This window comes from Pimephales promelas, chromosome 5, assembly GCF_988280905.1.
Source record: "Pimephales promelas chromosome 5, fPimPro1.hap1.1, whole genome shotgun sequence".
Lineage (NCBI taxonomy): Eukaryota > Metazoa > Chordata > Actinopteri > Cypriniformes > Leuciscidae > Pimephales > Pimephales promelas.
The window spans coordinates 32956374-32981622 of NC_142773.1; the positions used below are offsets into that span (position 1 = coordinate 32956374).

General features: G+C 37.2%; 2 protein-coding genes across 2 annotated transcripts; one reads left to right on the top strand and one right to left on the bottom strand.

Annotated features, from left to right (window-relative positions):
* The first annotated feature begins 268 nt into the window (after positions 1 to 268).
* On the top strand, positions 269 to 17805 carry pkn2a (protein kinase N2a). The gene is made up of 22 exons (XM_039676620.2): positions 269 to 579; positions 2812 to 3103; positions 6641 to 6795; positions 7758 to 7887; positions 7989 to 8134; positions 9202 to 9430; positions 9848 to 10030; positions 10147 to 10256; positions 10353 to 10496; positions 10728 to 10803; positions 12048 to 12204; positions 12301 to 12418; positions 12669 to 12805; positions 12881 to 12965; positions 13973 to 14064; positions 14160 to 14336; positions 14425 to 14487; positions 15409 to 15485; positions 15561 to 15703; positions 16882 to 16989; positions 17089 to 17169; positions 17277 to 17805. The coding sequence occupies exons 1-22, from the start codon at positions 559 to 561 to the stop codon at positions 17478 to 17480; spliced, it is 2928 nt and encodes a 975-aa protein (XP_039532554.1). The 5' UTR covers positions 269 to 558; the 3' UTR covers positions 17481 to 17805.
* Positions 17806 to 18867: 1062 nt separating this feature from the next.
* gtf2b (general transcription factor IIB) lies at positions 18868 to 23641 on the bottom strand. The gene is made up of 7 exons (XM_039676621.2): positions 23515 to 23641; positions 22133 to 22239; positions 21904 to 22037; positions 21672 to 21818; positions 20267 to 20396; positions 19701 to 19982; positions 18868 to 19607 (listed from the first exon to the last, which is right to left on the bottom strand). Exons 1-7 carry the CDS (start codon positions 23529 to 23531, stop codon positions 19474 to 19476), a joined length of 951 nt encoding a protein of 316 aa, XP_039532555.1. The 5' UTR covers positions 23532 to 23641; the 3' UTR covers positions 18868 to 19473.
* Positions 23642 to 25249: the final 1608 nt, after the last annotated feature.

The following is a 25249-nucleotide window of genomic DNA, read 5'->3' on the forward strand; positions in this document are numbered from 1 at the left end:
TACACAAAAGACCGTGTCTAATATGAATACCTCTCTAATAAAATAAGCATAGCTTGGTTCATTGTGCGGTTCCTAGGAAATACATCGCAGTAAAATCGCCCAAATAAGTGTTATGTCTGAATACAGTTCCTAAATTAGTGTTGCTGCTCCTGTAGAACCAGACTGTTGTTGTGTTGAAGCCTCTCTGTTTTTGTGAGGCTGCTATTGATCACATGATCGAGGGTGGACTAGCAGTGGCTGAACTGGGTGCGGGAACAGAAAACTTGCACTTAGGTCGTTCTGCCACCCGCCTCCCGTTGCCTTGTTCCGATTTTAGCAGCAACAGAGCTCTACGTTCACCCCAAATGTGCGGATCTCCGACCTGAGCTCTGGGCATAAACCCCTCCATTTACAACAAACCCCCAGCTCAACCATGGGACCCCCTCCGTCTCCCGGCCGTGATCGTACGGAAAAAAATAAAGAGCTTTTCGCTTGAGACGGAAACATAACAGCCTTGTTTTTTGGGAGTGACTCACCTCCCCTTCCCCAGAGTTTGATTCAAAAGAGTTCACAACCAAGATGGCCGCCGATCCCATGCAGGTAGGAAAAGTTTGTTATCTTGTGCAATTTTGATGTATAAAGGATCTTGAATTATGTAAAGTGTGCACGGCGACTTTTATACTTGACAAACATAGTATGCGCCCTAAGCGCAGCTCTCTGGAGCACTTTCAAACCACTTATTTTCTTCCTTTGGGACGAGCTTCTCCCTCCACCGAAGAGCTCATGACACGGGAAAACGGGGAACGGGGCATGAAAAACACTTATGACAGGAGTTTAAAGCATGGAGTATCTCTCGTGCAGTCTCCATTTAAAATTGGAGTGATTTTAATGCGCTTTGCCGATTGCAAAACTGAGTTTTGATGGATTGGAATTGAAACCACTGGCTGTGTAACGTTATTACTTAACTCAGTGAGCTGCCTTACTAACTTTAGGTTGTTACCAAATGTTTTGTCAGCATTGTTCCCAGAGCTGATACGTCCTAGAGTATTATGGACATTGGAAGAGATACTGCTGCATAATTGTGTTTTATGTGGTGAATGAGAGGTCTGATGTAGTTCATTAAAGTGCTCTTTAAGACTAATTATAGCGTATGAAGGGATATTTTCTCTCCATCAAAGCGCTTTATTAATTACCTTTTTTGTTGTCCTGCAGATTATGCTTTTTTAATGTTGATTGTGTGTGTGCGTGTGTGGCTTGTCTTGAGTGTAGCACTGCAGGCGGTACAAGGGAGGAAGAGATTAGGTGCAACTGGCTTTTTCCTATAGCATCTAAAGTGAAGTACAGAAGTTGCTTTTCCATGACCTTCAGTTGACCCACGAGTCACTACTGTCAGCATGGTGCCAGTTATGTTTTATTTATTTACTTATTTGTTTGTTTGCAGACAGTGAAATGGTCATGAAGACTAAACAAGTTCTCTGAAATTTCAGACCAAATCTGAAATTTCAGAAGATTCAACCCAGTTTTGCTTTTAGTTAACTGACAGGAAAAACTTAATCAGGATAATTCAGATTTATTTTGGTTAATGAAACATGATATATCTGTACACTGTTGTTGATTATCTGCTAATATTAGAGATATTTTATTTATCTGTATTGTATTGGATTTTTAAATGTGCATGCTCAGTTTGACTTTTATTTAGACGTTTAGTAAAAGTTTGGGTATGCAATTTTCGGAGAGGCTAGTGAGCTAGCTTTAAAGGATAAAAAGCTCATACTCACAGCAAAGTTTTCTTTTCCATTCCTCGTTTCAGGGTAAAACAAAGTTCAAAATACAAGTGAACATCCGACATAACCCCACAGAGCGAAGTTTAATTGAATATGTAAATATGTGTGTTTTCCTCTCAATAACAAAATGAACAAAATTTAGAAAACAACAAGCATTTTTAATAAAGCATCATAAAAGCATCTTTATCATCAGCAATGTGGATTGTTTTAGACCACTTAACTTAATGCTTTCAACGAGCACAACAAAATATGGTTCTGGAACAAATAACCTACCCTGCTTTTAATCGTTCAAAACACTCATATTATTGTTTAATGTAAATTGTCTTTAGCAAATCTCAAAATAAATAAAATCATGATGTCATGATGCCTAAATTCACTTCTGGCAAGTTTTTAGTGTTTATATATATATATATATATATATATATAAACTGTTGGTTAATCGTGTATTAATGTAGGGCATAACATATCGCCGGCATTGAGTTGTCTCTTCACAGTCTTTTAGTCATCTCATCGCAGGTATTGGGGCATCTGAAGTCTCTGTGAGAGACTGGATACTATTTGGAGAATCTTTTGGAGATATGTTTAGCTAATTATCTGCGCTTATTTAACAAACCTCACCTTCGTCCTCCCTTTATGCTCATTCAGGTCTTTCTGCTGAAAGATTTCAGTACTTTGTTTTTAAGCTTTATTTATGGCTACAATTTCCCCTGGAGGAAGATTAGAGGAGCTCGAGCTGTGTCAAGTTCTCTTACATGTTGTCATGAGCCCATGAAGAACTGGGCTAAGCAGGATTTGGCTCACCCACTCAGACCAGTTATCCTCCCTGCTGATGTCAGTGATACTGTGTATCTTTGTTTGTGTGTACCTGTGTGTGTTTTCGTTCACGCTTATGGGGTCTGGGAGATGTGAATGCAATATATAATGGCTCATGTTACTGTAAGCAAAAATTAAAAATTCAAAAATTGTTGACTAAGAATGTTTTATTTATTCTTTTATTTTTTGAATGGAAAAAAGACCTTCGTGATGACAAAAGTTTTATTTTGTATAGGCTCACATGGTTTCGGAGCAGCTGGGCCTGGGGCACAACCTTGACCTGTCTGATACTATGGTGCAGCAGAAGCTAGATGAAATCAAGGAGCAGATCAAGAAGGAGATCCGCAAAGAGCTAAAGATCAAAGAGGGGGTGGAGAACCTCAGAAAGGTCACCACAGAAAAAAAGAGACTGGCATATGTTGATAATATGCTCAAGAAATCCAACAAGAAGTTAGAGGAGCTGCATCAAGAGCTTCAGGAACTCAACGCTCATATTGTGGTAAAGGATCCAGAAGATCTTCTCTTAGGTATGAGCAAAGCTGTCATAAATAAGCTTCAACCATCTGCAGCGCCCCATATGATTCAACCCACTTTGCAAATCAGATTTTTTGGCAAAATGTACAGACTTTCAGCTGTTTGCAATGTACAAACCAAATAGCTAAACACAAAAAATGTTTCAAGTGGTTTTCTCAAATTCAACTAAAAATGTTATAGTGCATGTACGTACACATAGACACACAGACACTGCTGTTCAAAAGTTTGGGGTCAGTTTTTTTTTTGTTTTTTTTTTCCAGCAAAGATGCATTAATTTGATCAAAATATTTTGATCAAATTAATGCATATTTTAAATAAATGTCCAAAATACGTTTTAACTTTCTATTCATCAAGTCTCCAGAAAAAGTAAATGTATCATCATCATGTTTTTCACAAAAACATTAAAGCACCACACCTGTTTTCAACAAATGTTGCTTGAGCAGCAAATCATCATATTACAATGATTTCTGAAGGATCATGTGACAATGAAGACTGGAGTGATGATGCTGAAATTGAATTCAAATACAACTTTTTTTATTGTACGTTTTAGTCATTTCATAGTCATTTTAAATTATAATAGTATATTTGTTGTTTTTTCTTTATATTGATCAATATATTGGTGTGGGTAATATTTAAAAAAAAATTTACTCAAAAGGCAGTGTATAAGTGTAACATCTAAACTGAATGATTACAGAGCAACCCCCTTTGAACTATAATATATTGTGATGAAGATATCTCTGCCAGAAGTTTGGTCAAATCTCTTGCTCTACTAACTGCATCCTTATATGGGACAATATTTAGCCCCTGCATGGAAACCTTATCTGATGTGAAGGGGCTTTTGTTTGGTGACTCAGCGCAAGAGGAATGTCGCCGCGTGTCACACCTCTGTGTTGACCTCCTCAGTCTGTGTCCACTGAGCAGAAGTCAGCAGATCTGCTTCCAGACGCCGCTGCCTGTGCCTCATTGATGATGTAATCGTGCTATCTGTTGCTCAGCACTTGTAAGGACTGGAGCCCAGGGAATGGGCTTTCCGTATAGCATGTACACTAACTGTCCAAAGTTTGCAATAATTAAGATTATAAGATTTTAATTAATTAATAATTAAGATTTAAATGTTTTTGACACCAAGGCTGCATTTATTTGATCAAAAATACAGTGACAGTATGTAAGGTGGGAGGAGTTGAATCTGGATCTATATATATATAAATATATATATATTGATTGTACTGGTCTTAAAGTTTTGAATGGTAGTGTATCACGATTTCCAGAAAAAAAATTTAAGCTGCATAACTGTTTTCAACTTTGATTATAATAAGAAATGTTTCTTAAAGCTGGAAATCAGCATATTAGAATGGTTTCTGAAGGATCATGTGACACTGAAGACTGGAGTAATGATGCTGAAAATTTGGCTTTATCACAGGTATAAATTACATTTTACAATAAAATAGACAACAGTTATTTAAATTGTAACAATATGTCTTAATATTACAGTTTTTTATAAAATAAATTTTGATCAAATAAATGCAGCCTTGATAAGCATGAGACATCATGTAAAAACGTCTTTTGACCTGTAGGAAATAAATTGCTAGTCCAGTATGCTAAAGACCTATAATCTGATTTTAAGCACCTCTTAAGTCTCCTTGTTAGTAATATCTCCTGTGTGTGTGGGTGCGTTATTCTCTTACCCTGCGGACTCTATTTATAATAACCACAACAGAGGCATCTGTATTTATGCCTTGTGTAATGATATGACTCAGGGTTCTCCAGGTGCTCAACAAAAGACAATTGTTCATCATTAACACGTGCTTCCCACGCACTAAGGTGCTCTGTGAAGATTTATTAAGCACAGACAACCTTCTCGCTTCCTCTCTGAACCACAACAACCTTCATAATTTGTATGTGTTGCCTATGTAGCAGTTTTATTTAGATCAGCGTTTTTTTTAGATATGTTTTGGGATTGTTGTGATGTTATCATATCCTTTTAATTAAAGGGTTTAAATAGCATTTATAATTCGTATTGTTTGAGGTTGACTGTGCACAATTGTGATGAAAAAGCTGAATTTTCAGCATCATCACTCCAGCTTTCATGGTCACATAATCCTTCAGAAGTTCAAATATGAAGCAAAAAACATTTCTTAATATTAAACTTTTTAAGCACGCAAGGATGGATCTACAGTAATTCCATGTATATACAAATAGTTTTTTTAGTTCAATTAAATTAAATTTAATATGGAAAACAATGATAATGAGCTCCCATGTCTGGACGTTAAAGTTTTTGAAGTTGATCATATCTTATCGCCAACGGTACATAGAAAACACGACAGATAGAAACAACCCATTGCATTCCTCAAGTGGCCATGTGTGACTACTAAAACAGGGTTTACCCTACAGTCAGTTCCTGAGAATAAGACCTATTTGATTAAACAGAGCTTTGATTTTGCTATGTTTGTCACTTAATTCTACGTGTTATTGATTCAACAATGTGCTGAAAGCATTCTTTAGAAATGTTGGCCCATATTGTTTGGATAGCATCTTGCAGTTGATGGAGATTTGTGGGATGCACATCCAGGGCACGAATCTCCCGTTCCACCACATCCCAAAGATGCCCTATTGGGTTGAGATCTGGTGACTGTAGGGGCCATTTTAGTACAGTGAACTCATTGTCATGTTCAAGAAACCAATTTGAAATGATTCGAGCTTTGTGACATGGTGCATTATCCTGCTGGACATAGCATCAGAGGATAAGTTCATGGTAGCCATAAAGAGATGGACATGGTCAGAAACAATGCTCAGGTAGACCGTGGCATTTAAACAATGTCCAATTGGCACTAAGCGGCCTAAAGTGTGCCAAGAAAACATCCCCACACCATTACACCACCACCACCAGCCTGCACAGTGGTAACAAGGCATTATGGATGTTCTCATTCTGTTTACGCCAAATTCTGACTTTACCATCTAAATGTCTCATCAGGTACTTTTGTTACAACATCCTTCCTGTTATTTGTAGCTAAGCCACAAATCTGTAACTTGCCGCAGAAAACGACAAACTTAATTTCTGTTGCTCTCATATTACTCAGCCTCTGACTCCGGACCCAAGGAAGTGATCATCATTCAATCGGTCCTTTATGGTGATAGTTGTGTGGAGAAGTAGTTGAAGATATGGTCTACTAAACAAAATGGGTTCAAGCCTCCCACAGGGGATATCCGTCATCACCATTCACTTGAGCAAGACACTTAAATAGATAATCCACCCAAATGAAAAATGTCATCATTTCGTCACCCTAATGTCATTCAGACCTATATGACTGTCTTTAGTGGACCAAACAACATTGTTATCCACTGAGTTTCATTGTTCCAAAAAAAAAAAAAAAAAAAAAACATTTCTCAAATTGTATTCTGTCATGCAGGTTTAAACGACAAAGTGTGAGTAAATTTTCAATTTTGGGATCTGTTTAACTCTAGGTTGCTTCAGAAAGTCTTTCCTTGGATTTTCTTCAGATCCTACTAACTTTCTGTCATTTGTTTCCCAGAGTGCCCTCTTACACTGGACAGCCCCAAAAGGGAAGCAGGAACATGCACTAGCAGCAGCAGACTAGCGGCCCTGAAAAAACAGAACGACATTGAGTTGAAGGTGAAGCAGGGGGCCGAGAACATGATCCAGATGTATTCAAATGGCTCCTCAAAGGTAATGTACCATTTGGTTTTATTTAATGACTCTTTTTGCTTGAGGCTTCTCTTTTTCCACTGATGTAGAATCCGGGACTCTGTTATTTGCAAAGCACAGGAGAGAACTCTATAGTTCCCTTTTGGCCCTCAACCTGCACACAAACAGTCAGATGTTTATTCTTGTTATGGCAAAGCTGAATTTTCAGCATCATTACATCATCAGTCTTCAGTGTCACATGATCCTTCAGAAATCATTCTAATATGCAGATTTCCTGCTGAAGAGAATACTATCAATGTTAAAAACAGTTGCTTAATATTTCTGTGGAAACGGTCATAGATTTTTTTCCAGGAATAGATAGTTCAAAAGAACAGCATTTATTTGATATAGAAATCTTTTGTGACAATACAAATGTCTTTACTGTCACTTTTGATGCTGAAAAAATATGTATTTATTTCAAATAAAAAAATCTTACTGACTGCAAAATTTTTGAATGGTAGTTAATGAGCAAGAAAAAAAGGCCAACACATAAAATACATTTAAATTCATTTGTTAGAAACAACAGACCCCAGAGCTCCTGCTTCTCTTTTAATTTCATGTTAGAGTGCAGCTTTCCTAAAAGGTTTGGTGCTGACGGTGAGCTTATCCCCTCTGACTACTCACACACACACACCGTCAGGATGTGGAGTGTTAACAGGCCTGAAGCACAGTAGAGCCCTATGGGAAATTAAATGAGGGCTGATGTCAACCAGGAAATGACTTGTAAACGGAAGCCTTTCCTTCTCACAGTCTGTCAGACGGGACGCAGTCCCTGGAATATGTGTAGCCTCTGACCACCCCGCACGAGAGTGCTTCCAGCATTAAAAATATTATAAATGTCTAATAAAGACATGAGGAAGAGAATTTCCTGTCAAACAACATTTCATCACATAAAATCTATATTTGTATTTGCATGACTTCTATAACTGTTGTTGACTTCACAGGACAGGAAACTGCTTGCAACAGCACAGCAGATGCTTCAAGACAGCAAAACAAAGATCGAGTTCATCCGAATGCAGATCCTCAAAGCCAGTCAAACCAGCGAGCTCAGCTTCGACAACAATGATGTCATTGGTAACACTCAAACTTAGTTCAACTTAGTTAATGCCTCCAGCATTAGCATTCACAGTTCAACAAAACAAAGTAATAAATATTTTTGTGTCATTGTGGTGCAGCCAAACCCATCATCAGTCCACTGGACCTGCGGGTGGAGGAGCTCTGCCATCACACACGGATAGAGTACGCTGTGGCCGAGGGGGCCAAGAATGTCATGAAGCTGTTGGGCTCGGGCAAACTGGCTGAGAAGAGGGCGCACTCAGAGGTATTTTCAACTGTATTGTCATCATTGTCTAAAACTGACCTCATGGGGCATCTGACTTTTGGCACTATTTTAAAATGTTAACATGTTTATAGTTTTCACCTTCTGACCCTTGCATTCTTGGAAAACAAGGTGGTCAAAGAGACCATCTGCAGTGTACGAGCTTGACATAGATAGAATAGGATATTTTTTTTTATTATTTTATTTGACACTTACAATTAAGCAAGGTAACAGTTTAATTTAATTAGTAAGATTGCTTAATTGTGTAAAATAAAAATAATGGGATTTTTTTTTAAAATATAAAATATTTTATTTTAGACAAGCAAGATTACAATTTAAATTAAAGAGAAAATATAATTTAATTTAAATTATTAAATTATATTTTCAAGCCTGGTTCAAGCCTCTACTCCATTCCAGGTGAGAATATTCCACAACTGTATATGAGCACTGTTTCATTAATTATAGCACACATTTAAAGGGATAGTTGTGAAATGAAAATTCTGTCATCATTTACTCACCCTCCAAGTTGTTCCAAACCTTTGTCCAAAAATCTGTTCCAAACAGAAATTAATAGAGGTGAGTAAATCATGACAAAGTTTTAATTTTTAGCTAAGATTTAAAAACTCGCAATGTACAAAACTGTCTCTTGTCTCGTGGACATCAATATCTTTATGATTCATAAAAGATGAATCACTTTCTGGCCATCTGAGATTTCAGTATGAAGAACAAAGTTAGACTCGTGATTTTTGATAGTACTATACACCGTGAGAGTGTATTTTAGCTCCGTTTGTTGTTTGCTTTTGGGATCTGATAGAGCGTTTGGACCCGGAAATGTTGATGCGATGTCAGACTTCACAACCAGATGGAGCAGAATTATATGCGAAAAACAACTGCATGAAAAATCTCCTTTTGTGTTCCATGTCAAAAATATGAAACAGGTTTGAAACGACATTGTTGGTGACCTATTCTTTTACTGCCATTGTTTTCAGCTTACCGTTTACAAAGTAAGGTTCATCTGTGCATCTATGTAACTCTCATTAATTCCTCCACTGTAATTCTGTGAATTCCAGGCCCAAGCCAGATTTAATGAGTCCAATCAGAAGCTGGATTTATTGAAGTATTCCCTGGAGCAGAGACTCAATGAGCTTCCGAAGAACCATCCCAAGAGCAATCTGATCATGGAGGAGTTATCACTCATGTCCTCTCCGGCCATCAGTCCCCGCCAGAGCTTCATATCCACACAGAACCACAACAGCACTGTCAAGAACCAGAATAGCACCAAACCAGCTGCACTCACAGGTGACTAACACATATTACCTTCAGTTTTAGCTTAATATATACGTGTTGAATGAAGCTGTTAACCAGGGTCAGTACTGTTAATCAAAGAATCTTGAAAGGATTTCACAGTTTCCTTTAAAATATTTAAGTGCACAACTGTTTTCAACATTGATAATAATAAAAAATGTTTCTTGAGCAGCAAATCAGCATATTTGAATGATTTCTGAAGGATCATGTGACTGAAATTCAGCTGTGCCTTTTAAAAATATTAAAATAGAAAACAATTATTTTAAAACAAAATAATATTTCATATGCTTTTTTTGATCAAACAAATACAGCCTTGGTGAACAAGCCTTTTTTTTTTTAAAAAAAAATCATACTAACGAGAAACTCTTGAACAGCAGTGTTTTTAATGGTGACTGTTATCGACTAAAACAGGCAAGTTAGAGGTTCGACTCATGGGATGTCAGGACCTGTTAGACAGTGTACCCGGACGGTCAAAAGCCACATCGGTGCCGCTGCCTGGTTGGAGCCCCAGTGAAACGCGCTCCTCTTTCATGAGCCGTGGGAACCGCAGAGGAACCAGCGTTCGAAATCTCTCCAAAAATGATGACTTGTCCAGTTGAGTAGTTCTTAGTGCTTACTTTCAAGTGGCTTTTTCATGAGCCTTTTATTTGACTTTATACAACTGTGGCAGTTGAGAAGCTTATTATGTAAATGTTTCTGTTTGACTCCAGATGAGATTAGCGCTGTTCTGAAGCTTGACAACACTGTAGTTGGTCAGACCAGTTGGAAACCTGTCAGTAATCAGTCATGGGACCAGAAGTTTACGTTAGAGCTAGACCGGGTAAAACTCACAGTACATATTTATTTAAACATGATGATTTCAAAACAATACTGCATCTTGTTTCTATACGCTGTGACAAATGATTGTGTACCATAGTCCCGTGAGCTGGAGATCTCGGTGTATTGGAGAGATTGGCGGTCTCTTTGTGCAGTGAAATTCCTGCGACTGGAGGACTTCCTGGACAACCAGCGGCATGGAATGTGCCTTTACCTTGAGCCACAAGGGACTCTATTTGCAGAGGTAACTTTACAATATTGTCTCTCAGCAATCAATACTTTCTCACAAAGGGCCCTCTGATTAGCAGCCTGGAGCTCTGTGAGAAAGTCAGAGGAATTCCTCACGCTCAGTGGCCCCTGAAACCCCCAAGCAGGTTTTCCCACCTTTGCTTCTTTTGTGAAACTGAGCCTAGTAGATCTGAAGTGGAATTTGATTTATTTTCAGAGTTTGGTCTAAAAGCCATTTTTGTTACAGGTTACCTTTTTTAATCCAGTCATTGAGCGAAGAACCAAACTCCAAAGGCAAAAGAAGATATTCTCAAAGCAACAAGGTGAGCGCATCTCCACTACATAGTAGAGTATTATGACTTTTTTTTGTAATTGTCAATTCATCAGAACCTTTAGGCCTGGTTAAGCCAGCTGAAAATTGTCAGGCACTCTGCTGAAACGCCTAGCTGTGGGCGCTTGAGAGTGCATTTTTTGTTTTTGCTTTGCTTGCTATAATACGGAATATCTGCGGAAGTGTTACTAGTATCTCATTTCACTGATAGTTTGTTTATGTATTGTTTCTATATAGAAATTTCAATACAATGTAAAGTATTTTCTCTGGCTGTTAAATTTTTATGCTTTTTATTATGCTGCTTGTTGTCACCTGTTGCTGTTGTACAAGCAGGATGTGGCGGTTGGTCGTGTTGTATTTGTCCCGCCCCTCCTCCTCTGTGATTGGACAGATGGGTAAAAAGTGACATGGATGAGCGCTGTTTTTTACCCAAAGTTGAACATTCTTCAACTCTCATTTATTTAACCTGTAATAAAATGGTGAGCACTCAGCGTGAAATAAGCGCTCAGCTCCCATTGAAAACAATTGGAAAAATCGGCTAGTCTCAGGAAAAAAACAATTTGGTTGTCATTTAGGGTTTCTTGCACCAAAAACGATAGGAAAAATAGCTTTGGAGGACTTTTTGCCGGACTTGTAGAATTAGATTGGCCTTTTTTTTGGTAGTGCATATTTAAAATTTCTATTTGAACACCTGCTTTTATATATAGAATAAATACCCAGATACGTTTGCTAAAAAGAGTAATATGCAACAATTATTGTACTGTATCCCAAAATACAATCTCACACTCAAGACTCCACATTTCTTTTTCAGTGTGAGGGATGAAACAAAAGTAATAAGTCACAATTTTCCTTTTTTATTTGATTGAACTGTAAAAAGTTCAAATGATTTTACACATAATTTGATTAAAAATGCTAAATAACCTTTTTTTTTTTCACAAGATGACACCTGGACACCACTTAATGAAATCCAAAAAATTGCCCAACAAAATATTTCCAGCTAAATAACTCATAATGGGCCGATATACATGCAGCGTCTTTTTATAATGCAGGCACTTTAGAGGATTTATTCCCACTTACATTTATTTATATACAGGATTTATTCCCACCTGTCAACAAACCAGGGCTTCAGTCCCAAATCCTCTCCTGTACCTTTACACCATTTGGTGCAAGTTATGTTATTGTCATTGTAGCTTCTTGTTTGATGAATGCATTTCTTTTCGTCTCCCATGTCTGTAGGGAGAACGTTTCTGCGGGCCCCTCAGATGAGCATCGGTACATGGGGCCGGCTGGTGAAGAGGGCCATTCCCTCTCCCAATAACTCATTTAGTCCTCAAGTGGCCGAGCTGGCTGCTGAGACTGGACATAGTCTCCCAGGAACCCCTGCTCAGAGGAGGTATGAACATACAATTCACACTAACACTGTTAAACAAGTCACTTTTGTCCAGGAGGTGCTTTTATGTGTCTGTTTGTATTTGTCTGGCCTCTCTAGTGACCCAATAGTGGCAAAACTGGACTTTGACAAAGACCCTACACCAAAGCCTTACTCTCCTGTTAGTTTACGAGAAGTCCTGCCTGAGGACCAGATCACCAACAAAGAGCGAGAACAGGTAACATTACACGCTATCATGTGGTTGTTGTAGAGATAAGCCGCCCAGGCATCTGAATTGATGCCATCTGTTTCCTTGAAAGCACAGTTAGGACTGAGGATAAAGATCTGAAGCAGACATATAATTCATGTTCAGTCTCTCATCTGCCCCCTTGCATTTGAAAGAAATAGGAAATCCCTTCATCATTACTTTTATTAACATAAAGATCCAGTCTCATCTTGTATAACAGAATGTCTTTTTTCTTTTACAGGACACTTTGACCGCATTTGACTACCGAATTGACAGGAATAGCATCATTGTTCAGTCTGACCTTGAGGAAGTCGTGGAACGTGAGACTCAACCGTCAGCTTTACAGCTCATAACTTTTCAAAAGAACACAGAAATAAGGTGAACTTTGTATAACTCATATGTTTTCTTGGTCTAACAAATATACACTTGACTGAAGGTCTTTTGTTGTTTTAGGGAAGAAGAAGAGGAAGAACAGTTTCATTTCAGTCTTAAAGACTTTAAATGTGTTGCAGTGTTAGGACGGGGACATTTTGGAAAGGTACGAGGGTGTTCAGGCTTAAAGTTGTTTTATTATTTAGTGGTGATTAAGGCAATATTACAAATGGATATTTACTGTACTTTGGCTCTTTTTGTGCATGCTCATTTCATCTGTTTTTAGAGTATCTTTGTCGTCATCTTGCGCTCACTTCAAGTTTCAAGTTTGTTATTTATATAGCATATTTAAACAGCAAGTACAGCTGACCAAAGTGCTGAACAACACAAAAAATGAAGAAACACAGAACAAACCACACATTTATGACAGAAGCTCACAGTGAATTGTAAGCCAAAGAAAGGAAATAGATTTTAAGAGACGACTTTGGTAATCTTGGAATAATAATAATAATAATAAATTAATAACACTTTATTTATATATATATATATGAAGAGTTCAGATGCAAAAGCCTCTAAGTGCCATTTGAAATTTTCTTCTAGAATGATCATTTTTATCAAGCTTGTATATTTAAGTTCAGTAATTTCACTTAAATGGCAATGATAATTACCTATTAATTGTTATTTAAGTGAAATTACTGAACTTAAATATACAAGTTTGATAAAAATCACCATTAAAGAAGAAAATTTCAAATGGCATTTAGAGGCTTTTGCATCTGAACTCTTCATATATATATATATATATAAAAAACAGTGTTATTAATTTATTATTAATATAGGTCTTGAAATATATATGTATATTAAAATTTATTTTTATTATTGTTATTTAATATGGACCATTTATCAGTTATTTTCCATAACATGAAAAAAATTGTCAGCTTGTAGGCATCTGGCGGAATTTTAATATTCGTACATCCCTTCTTTTTTGCCTTTTAAACTTTTAGTAAGTGCTCAGGCTTTCCAGGATTTCTTTTCTGTTTTTCATAGTCACCCAGAATCCCCTAACAACACCTTAGCAACACATTTTGGTGCCCTGACAAATACCCAAAAGAGTGGTGGTGAAAGGCAAACAGTATTCACAGAAAATGAAAACATCTTATATCTGTATCCCTTTAGGTGTTACTAGCAGAATACAGTATTACAGGTGAAATGTTTGCCATCAAGGCCCTTAAGAAGGGAGATATTGTTGCCCGTGATGAGGTTGAAAGGTAAAACTTTTTTTGAGTTTTATATATGATCATTTGTGAGCAACAAATATCAACTACTAGCTTATTTGATCCTGTCTTGTTTCCTAATTTCCCAGTTTGATGTGTGAGAAGAGGATATTCGAGACTGTGAACAGCGTGCGGCATCCGTTCCTGGTCAATCTTTTTGCGTGTTTCCAGACCAAGGAGCATGTGTGTTTTGTGATGGAGTATGCGGCAGGAGGAGACCTCATGATGCACATTCACGCCGATGTGTTTTCAGAGCCACGGGCCACGTGAGTGACACAAAAGTCGTGCTTTTTAAGATGGTTGTAATTGAGCCTTTAACAGCTCTACATTATCTGTTGTTCTTGATTTTTGCAGGTTTTATGCAGCTTGTGTCGTCCTGGGGTTGCAGTTTTTACATGAGCACCGGATTGTATACAGGTATGTGGAAAAATTGGTGGTGTTCTGTACTTAAGGCCCGATATACTTCAAAACTGGTGTGACGCCATTTCAAACAAAATCAGGTCAAACGAAGTTTATTTTGGTGTTTGTTTCTGTAGTTTGAAACAGCTGGCCAAAGCGATCCAGAAAAGTTCACTCCAGCTGCTAAACACATTCGAACTACCATTGGTTTGTGGCAATGACGTATTAAGTAGGTGTGTGCTGAGGCTCCGTCGCCTTTGACGTGGAAAAAGATTAATTTTTCATGTTCAGTCCTTGAGGTCAGACGTCCACGAGTAAAAACATGAACCCGTTGGAGAGCTTCTTTATAATAATAAAAACTGAAGTTGTAATTCTAATAAAAAGAGACACATTGATGCTGTTTAATACTGTAAAGCTACTGCTTTATTTCAATATTTTGTCGCTGTCATTTTTCTTGTTTATTTTGATATTGAGAGGAAAGCGCGTAGCACATATTCATCTAAACGCCGCTCTCATCAGTGTGGACGGCGTCAGTACATTTATTCATTTAGCTGACGCTTTTATCCAAAGCGACTTACAATTGCTATATATGTCAGAGGTCTCACGCCTCTGGAGCAACTAGGGGTTAAGTGTCTTGTTCAGGGACACATTGGTGTCTCACAGTGGTCTCTCACACCAAAGTCTCTCACCCCAGGGACACATTGGTGTACCCGGGTCTCTCACACCAAAGTCATGTGTCTTATCCACTGCGCCAACACCACCCCATCAGTATGTTCGCTAACGGTATACCGCTGGTCATGTATAGTAACTTTCTTTTTACCTCCAAGTAAAGAACGAAAAAGAACTTCACCGCAAGTATATCGGAGCTATTAACAATTCAAATTTTTTTTTTTACATTTTTTTTTTTTTTATTTGAGCACTAATACATTTATTCTACAGAGATCTGAAGTTGGATAACTTACTGCTTGATACAGAGGGATTTGTCAAGATTGCTGACTTTGGTCTTTGCAAAGAAGGTAAGGGTATGCTTGTTTTTGTGTTGCCCTCTGTACAAGCACCAGATGCACATGCTCTACCTCTTTCTGTGTTAGGAATGGGTTACCAGGACAGAACAAGCACTTTCTGTGGCACTCCTGAATTTCTGGCTCCTGAAGTGTTAACCGAAACATCCTACACGCGTGCAGTGGACTGGTGGGGGCTCGGCGTGCTCATTTTTGAGATGCTTGTCGGGGAGGTCAGAGCTCATCTACTTATACATCTTTCCAAATATACTATTGTGTAAAAGATAGGGGTCTGCAAGATGTTTTAATGTTTTGAAAGAAGTCTTAACAAGGCTGCATTTATTTATTTATTTATTTATTTAAAAAAAAAGTAATATTGTGAAATTTTTATATGATTTATTATAATTTAAAATCTTCTCTCCAGTCTTCAGTCACATGAAAATATTCAGAAAGATATACACATTTACAAAATATTTTAATATGCTAATTTGGTGCTCAAGAAACATTTCTTATTATTATCAACGTTGAAATTTGTGCTGCTTAATATTTTTGTGAAATCTGTTCTTTGGTAACTTCACAAAGAAAAAAGAAAATCATTTATTTGAAATGGAAATCTTTTGGAATTTCATAAATGTTTTTACTGTCACTTTTGAACAATTTAATGTCTTTCCTGAATAAAAGTATAAAAATATAATCTTACTGACCCCAAACTTTTAAACGGTAGTGTACCTCATAACCATCATTCTGCTCAGTGTATGACGTTGTGACACTTCTTGACACATGAAATCTATGGAAGCTTGTTTCCGCCACAGAATGAAAAATAAAAAAGGTAATTGCGACTTTAAATCTCACAATTCTGACTTTACTTCTCAGAATTTCGAGATATTAAGTCAGAATTGCGAGATATTAAGTCAGAATTGTGTGTTATAAAGTCAGAATTGCGTGTTATAAAGTCGCAGTTGCGTGTTATAAAGTCAGAATTGCGAGATATTAAGTTGGAATTGTGTTCAAAAGTCAGAATTGTGAGATATAAACTATTCTGAGGGGAAAAAGTTAGTCTTTTTTCTGACATAACACGCAATTGCGACTTTATATCACGCAATTCTGACTTTATTTCACTCAATTCTGACTTTATATCACACAATTCTGACTTTATATCTCTCAATTGCGACTTTATATCTCGCAATTGTGAGATAAAAAGTCGCAATTATTATTATTATTTTTTTTTTTTTTAATTCAGTGGTGGAAACAAGCTTGCATGACCGGACATGCCAATCAACAAAATAATGTTCACGCTCAAGCAAATGTATAAGTGTGAAGGTGAAATCAATATCAATCATAAGTCATCTGCAGTTTCAGGGTTTTTTTTTTAGGCATTCTGTTGCGACTAAATGGATTCATGTTTCCACAGTCTCCATTTCCCGGTGATGATGAAGAAGAGGTGTTTGACAGCATTGTAAATGATGAGGTTCGCTACCCAAGATTCCTCTCAACGGAGGCCATCTCCATAATGAGAAGGGTCAGTACCAGGAGCAGCTTCACCAGTGTGGATTTACCAAGTGTAGACACATTTTGTAGGAGTATCAGTCTCGTTATCAATTTTTCACTTTGTACACAGTTATTAAGAAGGAATCCAGAGCGACGGCTTGGAGCTGGTGAACGCGACGCACAGGATGTGAAGAAACATCTGTTCTTCAGGGTAAGTTTCGAACCATCTGGCTGGCTACATATCTTGAATCCTTTCAAGAATTTTTTTTACCTTTCTCTCTGTGAATATAAATGTTATATGTACCTTATTTTTTCCAGAATATTGACTGGGATGGACTATTAGCAAAGAAAGTGAAGCCGCCATTTGTACCCATAATCCAAGGTTCCAGTGATGTTAGTAACTTTGACGATGAATTTACCTCAGAGGCTCCAGTGCTGACACCGCCCAGAGAACCCCGGCACTTAAACCAGGACGAGCAGGACCTGTTTGTAGACTTTGACTATATTGCAGACTGGTGTTAGTCTTGTGTCGGCATCCCTCCCTCTACACACACATGCAGATAATGTGAATCAGACAATTTCCTGATATCCCTATTTTGTTTTCAGTGTTATTTTAGGAATACCACAACCTCGTTTTGACATTTCATCAGAGATGATTGGACCTAAGCACTGATTGAGAAAAACATGAATTGACAAGTATAGTTTTAACTATACTGACAACTAACCACAGCTCTTGAGAACCATGTGATGATCAGGTGCCTTACTGGCACCCTCTAGTGTTGTGGAAGTCAGTAGGCCACAAAATTTCATCAGTTACACTGAGAATGATGAGCCTTGATTTTGATATTTTTGTATTTGAAGCATTTACAATGTGACTGGTTAAAAAAAGTCTGTCAAGTGTCAATGTTAATTATTTAAAAGTATGTTAAAGCCATAGACTGAGATAATAGGTATCTGATATCCAGAGAATGTACAATTTGCCACCATTACCAAAACATCTAGCCATTTTTATACAATGGAGTCTATACTCTTCCCTACAGTACAGTATTAGTGCATTATGATTCTAGTTACAATGAAAACTGCAAATAACTACCATAATAACAACTCTAGTCGTATAAACGCATGTCATAGTGCTCTGAAACAGGAAATGTATCTTCATTCATTAAGTTATTTTTGTCAAGTTTAAGCATCATGTTGTTTTTTAACCAGACTTAAGCTGTCAGTGGATTTACACTAGCATTCAGAAGTGTGGGGTCAGTAATAATATACATAGCACTGAATATGGAATACACACACAGGAATAAATTACATTTTAAAATGTATTGAAATAGAAAATTATTTCAAAATAGAGTTTTACTGTAAGAGACTTCTTTCAAAAACATTTTTTATTAAATCTTACCGACCCCAAACTTTTGAATGGTAGTGTGTGATGGGCAATCACATTACCTCATTTGTTGAGTTGGCACTAGTTGTTCCCTATCAAAATTCTTCCATTTCATAGGCTTTTGTTGACAAAAAAGTCATAAATGATGGACAGGAGTCATGACAGACTGGAATCCAGCTAGACACTAAATATCAACATGAATATACTAATAACCCTAGATGTTCAAACTTGTACCTGAAGCTTTCATAGGTGTAATAAGCAAACCAAATGGAGGGGTATAGATACTAGTTTGAAGTCTGGTGTGATATAAGCCACACTACATGAACACTATCAAGCTGGAAGCACTAATGTTTGTTTAATATATTCATTTGATCTAAATTGTGGGGAAAATGGACTGTACATAGGTTTTCTACCCACTACTTGTCTAAGCATGACGGAAAGGAAATGTTTCAATGGTACATTTGTGAAGTGTGACTTGACAATGGTGTAAAAACAGGTTTTGCTAAAACTATCAGCCACCCCAAATGCAAAAATTAAATGTTTATTATATATGTTTTGAGCCCCTTTCTGAACAATTTGTAGAGCTAATGAAATTTGTCACTTCAAAAATGATTCTGAAAAATGTTTCATGAAAACTTTTATAATAACTGAACGGTGAGTACAGAAACACACAAACACAAACTTCCACTTCATACCGTTCCCCTCGTATAATAAAAAAAAAGAGGGAAATAAAACCATTTGTGAGTTAAACACTTTCAAATCTCAAGGTGCTTGTAAACCTGTTTTAGGGTTTCCAAGATGTTCACCATGCTTTTCTGAAAAGCATTCATTATTTAAGTTACTAAATATAATTCAAACAAGCTAACAAAATTTCCTACAAAAGAAAATGTTACAGTAAGAAATATGCCCATTTGGAACCACCAATCAAATTCCCACTTGGACACATGTACAATTTATATACACACAAATGAAAGTACAGCCTGTAATCCGTGTTTAATCTTGGAATGTGTCTTCTGCACTTTGCAGAATCCCTGCTGTTGTCTTTTCAAAAGGCGTGTGCCTTCACAGCAAATTTCAAAGAGAAAAGGGCAAACATTCTGAAAGTACAAAGAGTGTGGGGCACATGGGTGTTTACAGTTGAGGCAGTTTATCCACAGGTGTGTCGAATTTGAAGTCGGGAGGAAAGAGATCGGCAGCACGGGGGTAAATGAGACGGTAAGACTGACGGATGGTGACGTCTGCCACTCCAGCAATGTCCCCAATCTCTGCATGAGAGAAAGATAACTTCATATACCAAGGACACAAACAACAATTTGTTTTTGCTTATCCCGATATGCGAGTGGATTGTTTTCTCTTACCTTTCTGCGTCTTCTTCTCAGCAGACGCTTGCGAGGCCATATAGATGGCTGCGGCTGCAACTGAGATTGGACTGCGCCCTGGAACCAAGTCCAGTTCCACGGCCTTCCTGGCGATGAAAGTGGCCGCCATTTGCACCTGTTTGGGCAAGCCCAAGTTGGAGCAGAAACGTGACATGAAGTCGCCGGTTGTAATGAGGTCCACACTCGTCTCAAGAGCCTTCAGGATAAGCTTGAAGCAACGGCCTATCTCCTTCTTGGAGATCCGAGACACAGCACAGATTTCTGGGGTTGAGGGAGATATGAATTATTAAACAAACTTGTATATCAAGACCTGCTTAAATGTTAATAGCTAAATATCTTCATCAAGCATAGCTAAATATCTTCATCAAGCATACTATTTTGAGTTAATAGCATAATCCTAAAGGTAAAGTATTCAATTTCTGCATCACCAAATGGAGATAAAAAACCACATTACAAATTACAAATGGCTCGCTTATAGTTGTCTCTGCATATTAAAATGGGATTGGAGCAAATCTTTTAACAGAGAAAAAATGATATAGTTTTACCTTTAAATGTTCTAGGGACGCCCTCCTGTCTGCACGCTATGTAAAGGCAGGCTGAAGCGATCGCATCATTACTTCTGCCTTTCAGACTTTTCTGTTCATAAACCTGTTTGAACAAGTTGTTTGTTCGGTCCTGTAAAAGAGAAAACCATTTTAAACAGGGCCACTTCACTGACACCGAGTCCCAAATCATAAAACTTTTCTATATAGTATGAGAAAAACAGAACGCCAAAAGAGTAGTATGTCCGAAAACATAGTATTAAAAAAAAACAGTAGGCGAAAACTCCCCGGATGACCTAAGTGCGCATTCGATTACTATACTATCCCAAGAGGACACTGGAGGGGATTTATGACTGGAAGTGAAGCGCAACTGATGCTGGTACGCCACGTGTAACAACATGGCCGATGTAGTACGTCCGAATTTCATTCAATACTATTCATGCTATTTAGTAGGGTTGGGTTATTCATACTATATAGTAGGGCTGGGCGGTATATCGAGTTTGTATGATATATATTTTTTAGAAACGATATGGAATGGAATGCAATACCATTTATATCGATAGTATTTTGATATTTCATTAGCTATTTTTCACATCTGAAAAATAGCAGAGGACACAGTGTGAGCTGCTGCAGTGAAAGTACATAGTACAATTTGTCCCAAACATGACACACGCTTATATTAAGGGCTTCAAAATAACTGGTAAGATATAGTTAACAAGTTTAAAGCAGCTTGCCCTGTCAGATGCTCTGACAGATGGCGACATTTTTATTTTTTCAAATAAGTAACTCAAACTCACAATGCTTTCAGATGGAGCAGCGTTTAAGAGCCGTATATCAATGACAAGCTGCGCATAAAAAACAATCGCAGTCTTTGTGATTTCAAAATCACGATGAGCCAAATTGGTTTAAAGAGTGATTACATGGAAATTTCGATTAATCATGCAGCCCTACTACTACGGAATTCACGAGTTAAGGAGCGTGTCAATGTGAAACATGGTGGAAAGAAACATTAATTCATAATATATCATATGAAAAAAAATATATCTATATATAAAGATCAGTGAGCAGAAAGGAAGTCCATAGTGAATGGAAATTAATAATTTTGCAATTTGCATTCTGTATTTCAATCATTTTAATGGTGTTATGACAAAACAGCTTATTAAAACAAATGTAAAGCTATCCACTCAACATACAAGTTTTGATTTATAAAAAAAAAACAAAGATTTTTTTTATACCACGTATAAATGTGACAGAAACACATAGGTTGCATAAATAAGATGTAGTTATTTGGGTTTATTGTTCAAAATTCTTTAGTTTGGTTTAGGCTCCCTCTGTGTTGTGCTTAATTACATTATTTGCATAATTATGTTAGCCTCTAAATTCAATAACAGTAGGCTGGAATACTCACGATGATGTTTCTGGGGAGATTGATCCTGTCTGCCATGGTGCTGATCTCTTTGAAGGCATTTAGCATGGCTCGATCAGAGCTACTCATGGTTCTCCGATTCTGGTACTTGGAATTTCCAAACTCATCAAAGCTTGCTGCACCTGTTCCCTGAAATAGCATAAGGAAAATATATTTTTTAAAAACATGACGAGAACACCAAAACACAAAATCATTAGGTTGACAAGTTACTTACTTTGCTGATCATGGTGGTGAGGTCACCTCCATTGAGAAGAGGGTTCTGGGCGTCACCAACACGAGATGGGTCTTTAGTTGCTTTCTCATTGGTGAACGTTCTCCATTCTGACCCTACATCAATTACACGGTCACCTGCAAAAAAAAGGAAATGCACGCCTATAGTCTTATTTAAGTCAGCGATGAAAAACATCCACTCAAAGCTCTAATGTTCAGGTGGAAACTCCTACCTACTACAAGGCCACATTCTGGGCAGATCATGTCTCCTGCCCTGTAATCCTCCACCAGCTGTGCTTCGGGGTGATTGGGGCATTGCACCTTGGGAAGAGAGTCTCCACTGAAACAGACAAGATTCCAAAGGTCAGGAAAAATCTACATGAACAATTGTTTGTATGTGGATTAAAATGCAGTAAACAGTACAGGAAGATGCCCAAACATTCATCTAAAGCAGGTGCATATAAAAAAGAAAAGGTTATTTTTTAATTATATAGATTAATTTGAGATAGCTCTTGCGGCATCATTTTTTCAAACACAGCAGAACCACAGAGTACACATGAAGAGTTCAGATGCGAAAGGCTCTAAGTGGTGCCATCTGAAATTTTCTTCTAGAATGATCATTTTTATCAAGCTAGTATATTTAAGTTCAGTATTTTCCCTTAAATGACAATTAATAGGAACAAACAAGTAATAATTTTCATTGCCATTAAAGTGAAATTACTGAAATTAGATATAAGAGCTTGATCAAAATAATCATTCTAGAAGAAAATTTCAGATGGCACTTAAGAGGCTTTTACATCTGAACTTTTCATATGCAATTCTACATAAGTAAATACTGCAAACCAGAATTATTCCAATATATAGTTTGAAATGAATCTTATTTTATTATTACTACTATTATTAAATACCCCATATGCCCAGTTAAGGGTTTGTTCTATTATTTTTAGGTCTATAAATTATTAACAAAAAAAAACAAACAAACAGTTTGAGTGTTTTCATAATTTATCCATAGTTTCACTCTACAACTACACAATAACGTCTTCATTTATTATTAGAGATAGCAAAATATAATCTTCCAGCTGTTTACATTTTTTTAAATAACAGTGAACTAAGGGGGGATTGGACTTTTACAGCAGAATTGTAGCCATCTACAACCCAGACATGAGTTAAAACACAGATAAAAAAAACATTATTTATTGGATAAATAATCAATCGCCATCACTTCCTGAGAGTTTTCAAGTGTCCCTCTTGTCACTTATGTACTAGCAGTTAGCGCTGTTAGCTCTGTGACGACTGTTATTTTGTTCGATTTTGACAGATATCTCACTCTTCAACGGAGATTTAAAATAACAACTCAGGTGAAAATCACTTGCAGCCCTCATTTTGTCTTATTCCATGATATGCGAGCGGTTAGCAGCTAGCCAAAATGCGCTAGCAGAAAATGACAGTTAGAGTTCTTTACCGAAGAGCTACTTTATACGCATCACGTCTCGATGACAACAAACTTCGACTAAAAGCCTATAGAGGCCCACACCGGAAATATTCAAAGGTCATCTATGCAATCCATTAACAACTGATATTAAGGAGGAACAAAACTAGCAGAAATGAAACTAACCGGCTCGTTGACGCCATACTGTTAGTATCTGTTGTCCACGGCAGTGACTCTACGGTGAACACAATGGACGCCGGCTACCCCTATTTATAGGTTTTCCAAGTCACGTGTACACAGCGGAGACGGAGCGCCACAAGTGACAAATTTACGAATTTATGATTCGGCAAATTGTTCATGTCAACAACATGTGGCAATTTAACAATTTAAAGTTTCAGTTTAAACTATGGGAAATTTAAACCTTAAAATGCAGGAATTCAATTTGTTATATTTTTAAATAAAGTAGCCTCTTCATCTGATAATCCAGGGATTCAATTAAGGTGTCTTGTCTTGATAATGTAAAAGGGATTGTTCACTCACCTTCATGTTGTTCCAAACCGGTATGAGTTTCTTTCTTCTGTTGAACACAAAAGAAGATATTTCGAAGAATGTTTATAACCAGAGAGTTGACGGCAACCATTGACTTCTACTGTATTTTTTTTTTCTGCAGTCAACAGTCGCAACGTGAATCGCAACGTTAAAAATGTATCATATCGAGATTAAAGTCGAAATATATGACTCAAGTCGAAACATTTCGAGAATAAAGTCAAAATATTACGATAATACACTCTTTCATAGTAGCCTAGTGTGCATTCATAACAGTGCGCGTCCACTGGGCTGGCTTTAGAGCGCTCGCGTCTGCAGCCAGACGCTATTGCGCGTGTGTGGGTGGGTGTGTAAAGAAATGCACTTGTGAAGTCGAACTGCCATGGATCAACACAAAATAGTTGCTTTTTACTTTTATCTGGGCTTTCAACAAAATTCTACACATGTCTACTAACAGATCTACTAACAAGAAGACGAGCGCAGACTCCGCCAGAGTATCACAATCTGGCCCAACTGTGGCAGTGTTTTCGTGCTCGTCTATATGCAACTATCTGGGTCAGAACACAGCAGCCCAGCTAACAATTTTACGTTCTGGAAACGTTAGTTTTTGGTTCCCAGAACGTTTCCAAGAACGTTCCCTATTAATGATCGAATAAAGTTTTCTTAACGTAAATAGAACGTTCCTTGTGGACATTCTGGAAACTTCACGGGAATGTTCCCTTTGCTTTAGGTTATAAAAATAGAACAAAAAAAAAATAACCTACAGGTAACATTCCCAGAACATTTTCTTTATAAAATTGAACCTAAAAATAACATACAGTTTGGTTCCCAAAAAATAACCAAATGGGAACCATTAGACTAGGAGAACGTTCTGTGTTTGATGAGTAACTGTCTCCCTTCACTGTAACGTTCTGGATTAGCAGCCTACATTTTAAGAGCATCATTCTGTATCCAAGCATTTGGCTGGATCCCGTGATTTCCTTAGATTTAATAACCACTAATGGTGGTTGGATCTGTAGGTTATCAACATTCTTCAAAATATCTTCTTTTGTGTTCAACAGAAGAAAGGTTTGGAACAACGTGAGAGTCATAAAAGTTAACCATCCCTTTAACATTTCACATTTGATTAGATATTTTCCACAAATAAAATTCTTTGTATTTAAATTATTTGTAAAAGTTTAAAGTTAATCTAAAACGAACTATTGAAAAATATTCATGGAAATAGCATGCACACTACCTTTATTTATTGAAGTTACAGTCCCAGAAAAAAAAAAAAAAAAAAAACAGGTCAGACTTTTAAGTTTTAGCACACACACACACAATCTAAAATATAGGCCTTGTTAAAATTTCATAAATTATAGCCCAGCCGACATGT

Bases quoted from the DNA above. Each gene is read 5' to 3' on its own strand.
- pkn2a (XM_039676620.2), top strand. From the start codon at position 559: ATGGCCGCCGATCCCATGCAG. The intron at 7,888-7,988 runs GTAACACTCAAA...ATTGTGGTGCAG, and splicing joins CGACAACAATGATGTCATTG to CCAAACCCATCATCAGTCCA. The intron at 16,990-17,088 runs GTCAGTACCAGG...CTTTGTACACAG, and splicing joins CCATCTCCATAATGAGAAGG to TTATTAAGAAGGAATCCAGA.
- gtf2b (XM_039676621.2), bottom strand. The intron at 21,819-21,903 runs GTAAGTAACTTG...ATGCTATTTCAG, and splicing joins TCACCACCATGATCAGCAAA to GGAACAGGTGCAGCAAGCTT. The intron at 19,983-20,266 runs GTAAAACTATAT...CCTCAACCCCAG, and splicing joins CGTCCCTAGAACATTTAAAG to AAATCTGTGCTGTGTCTCGG.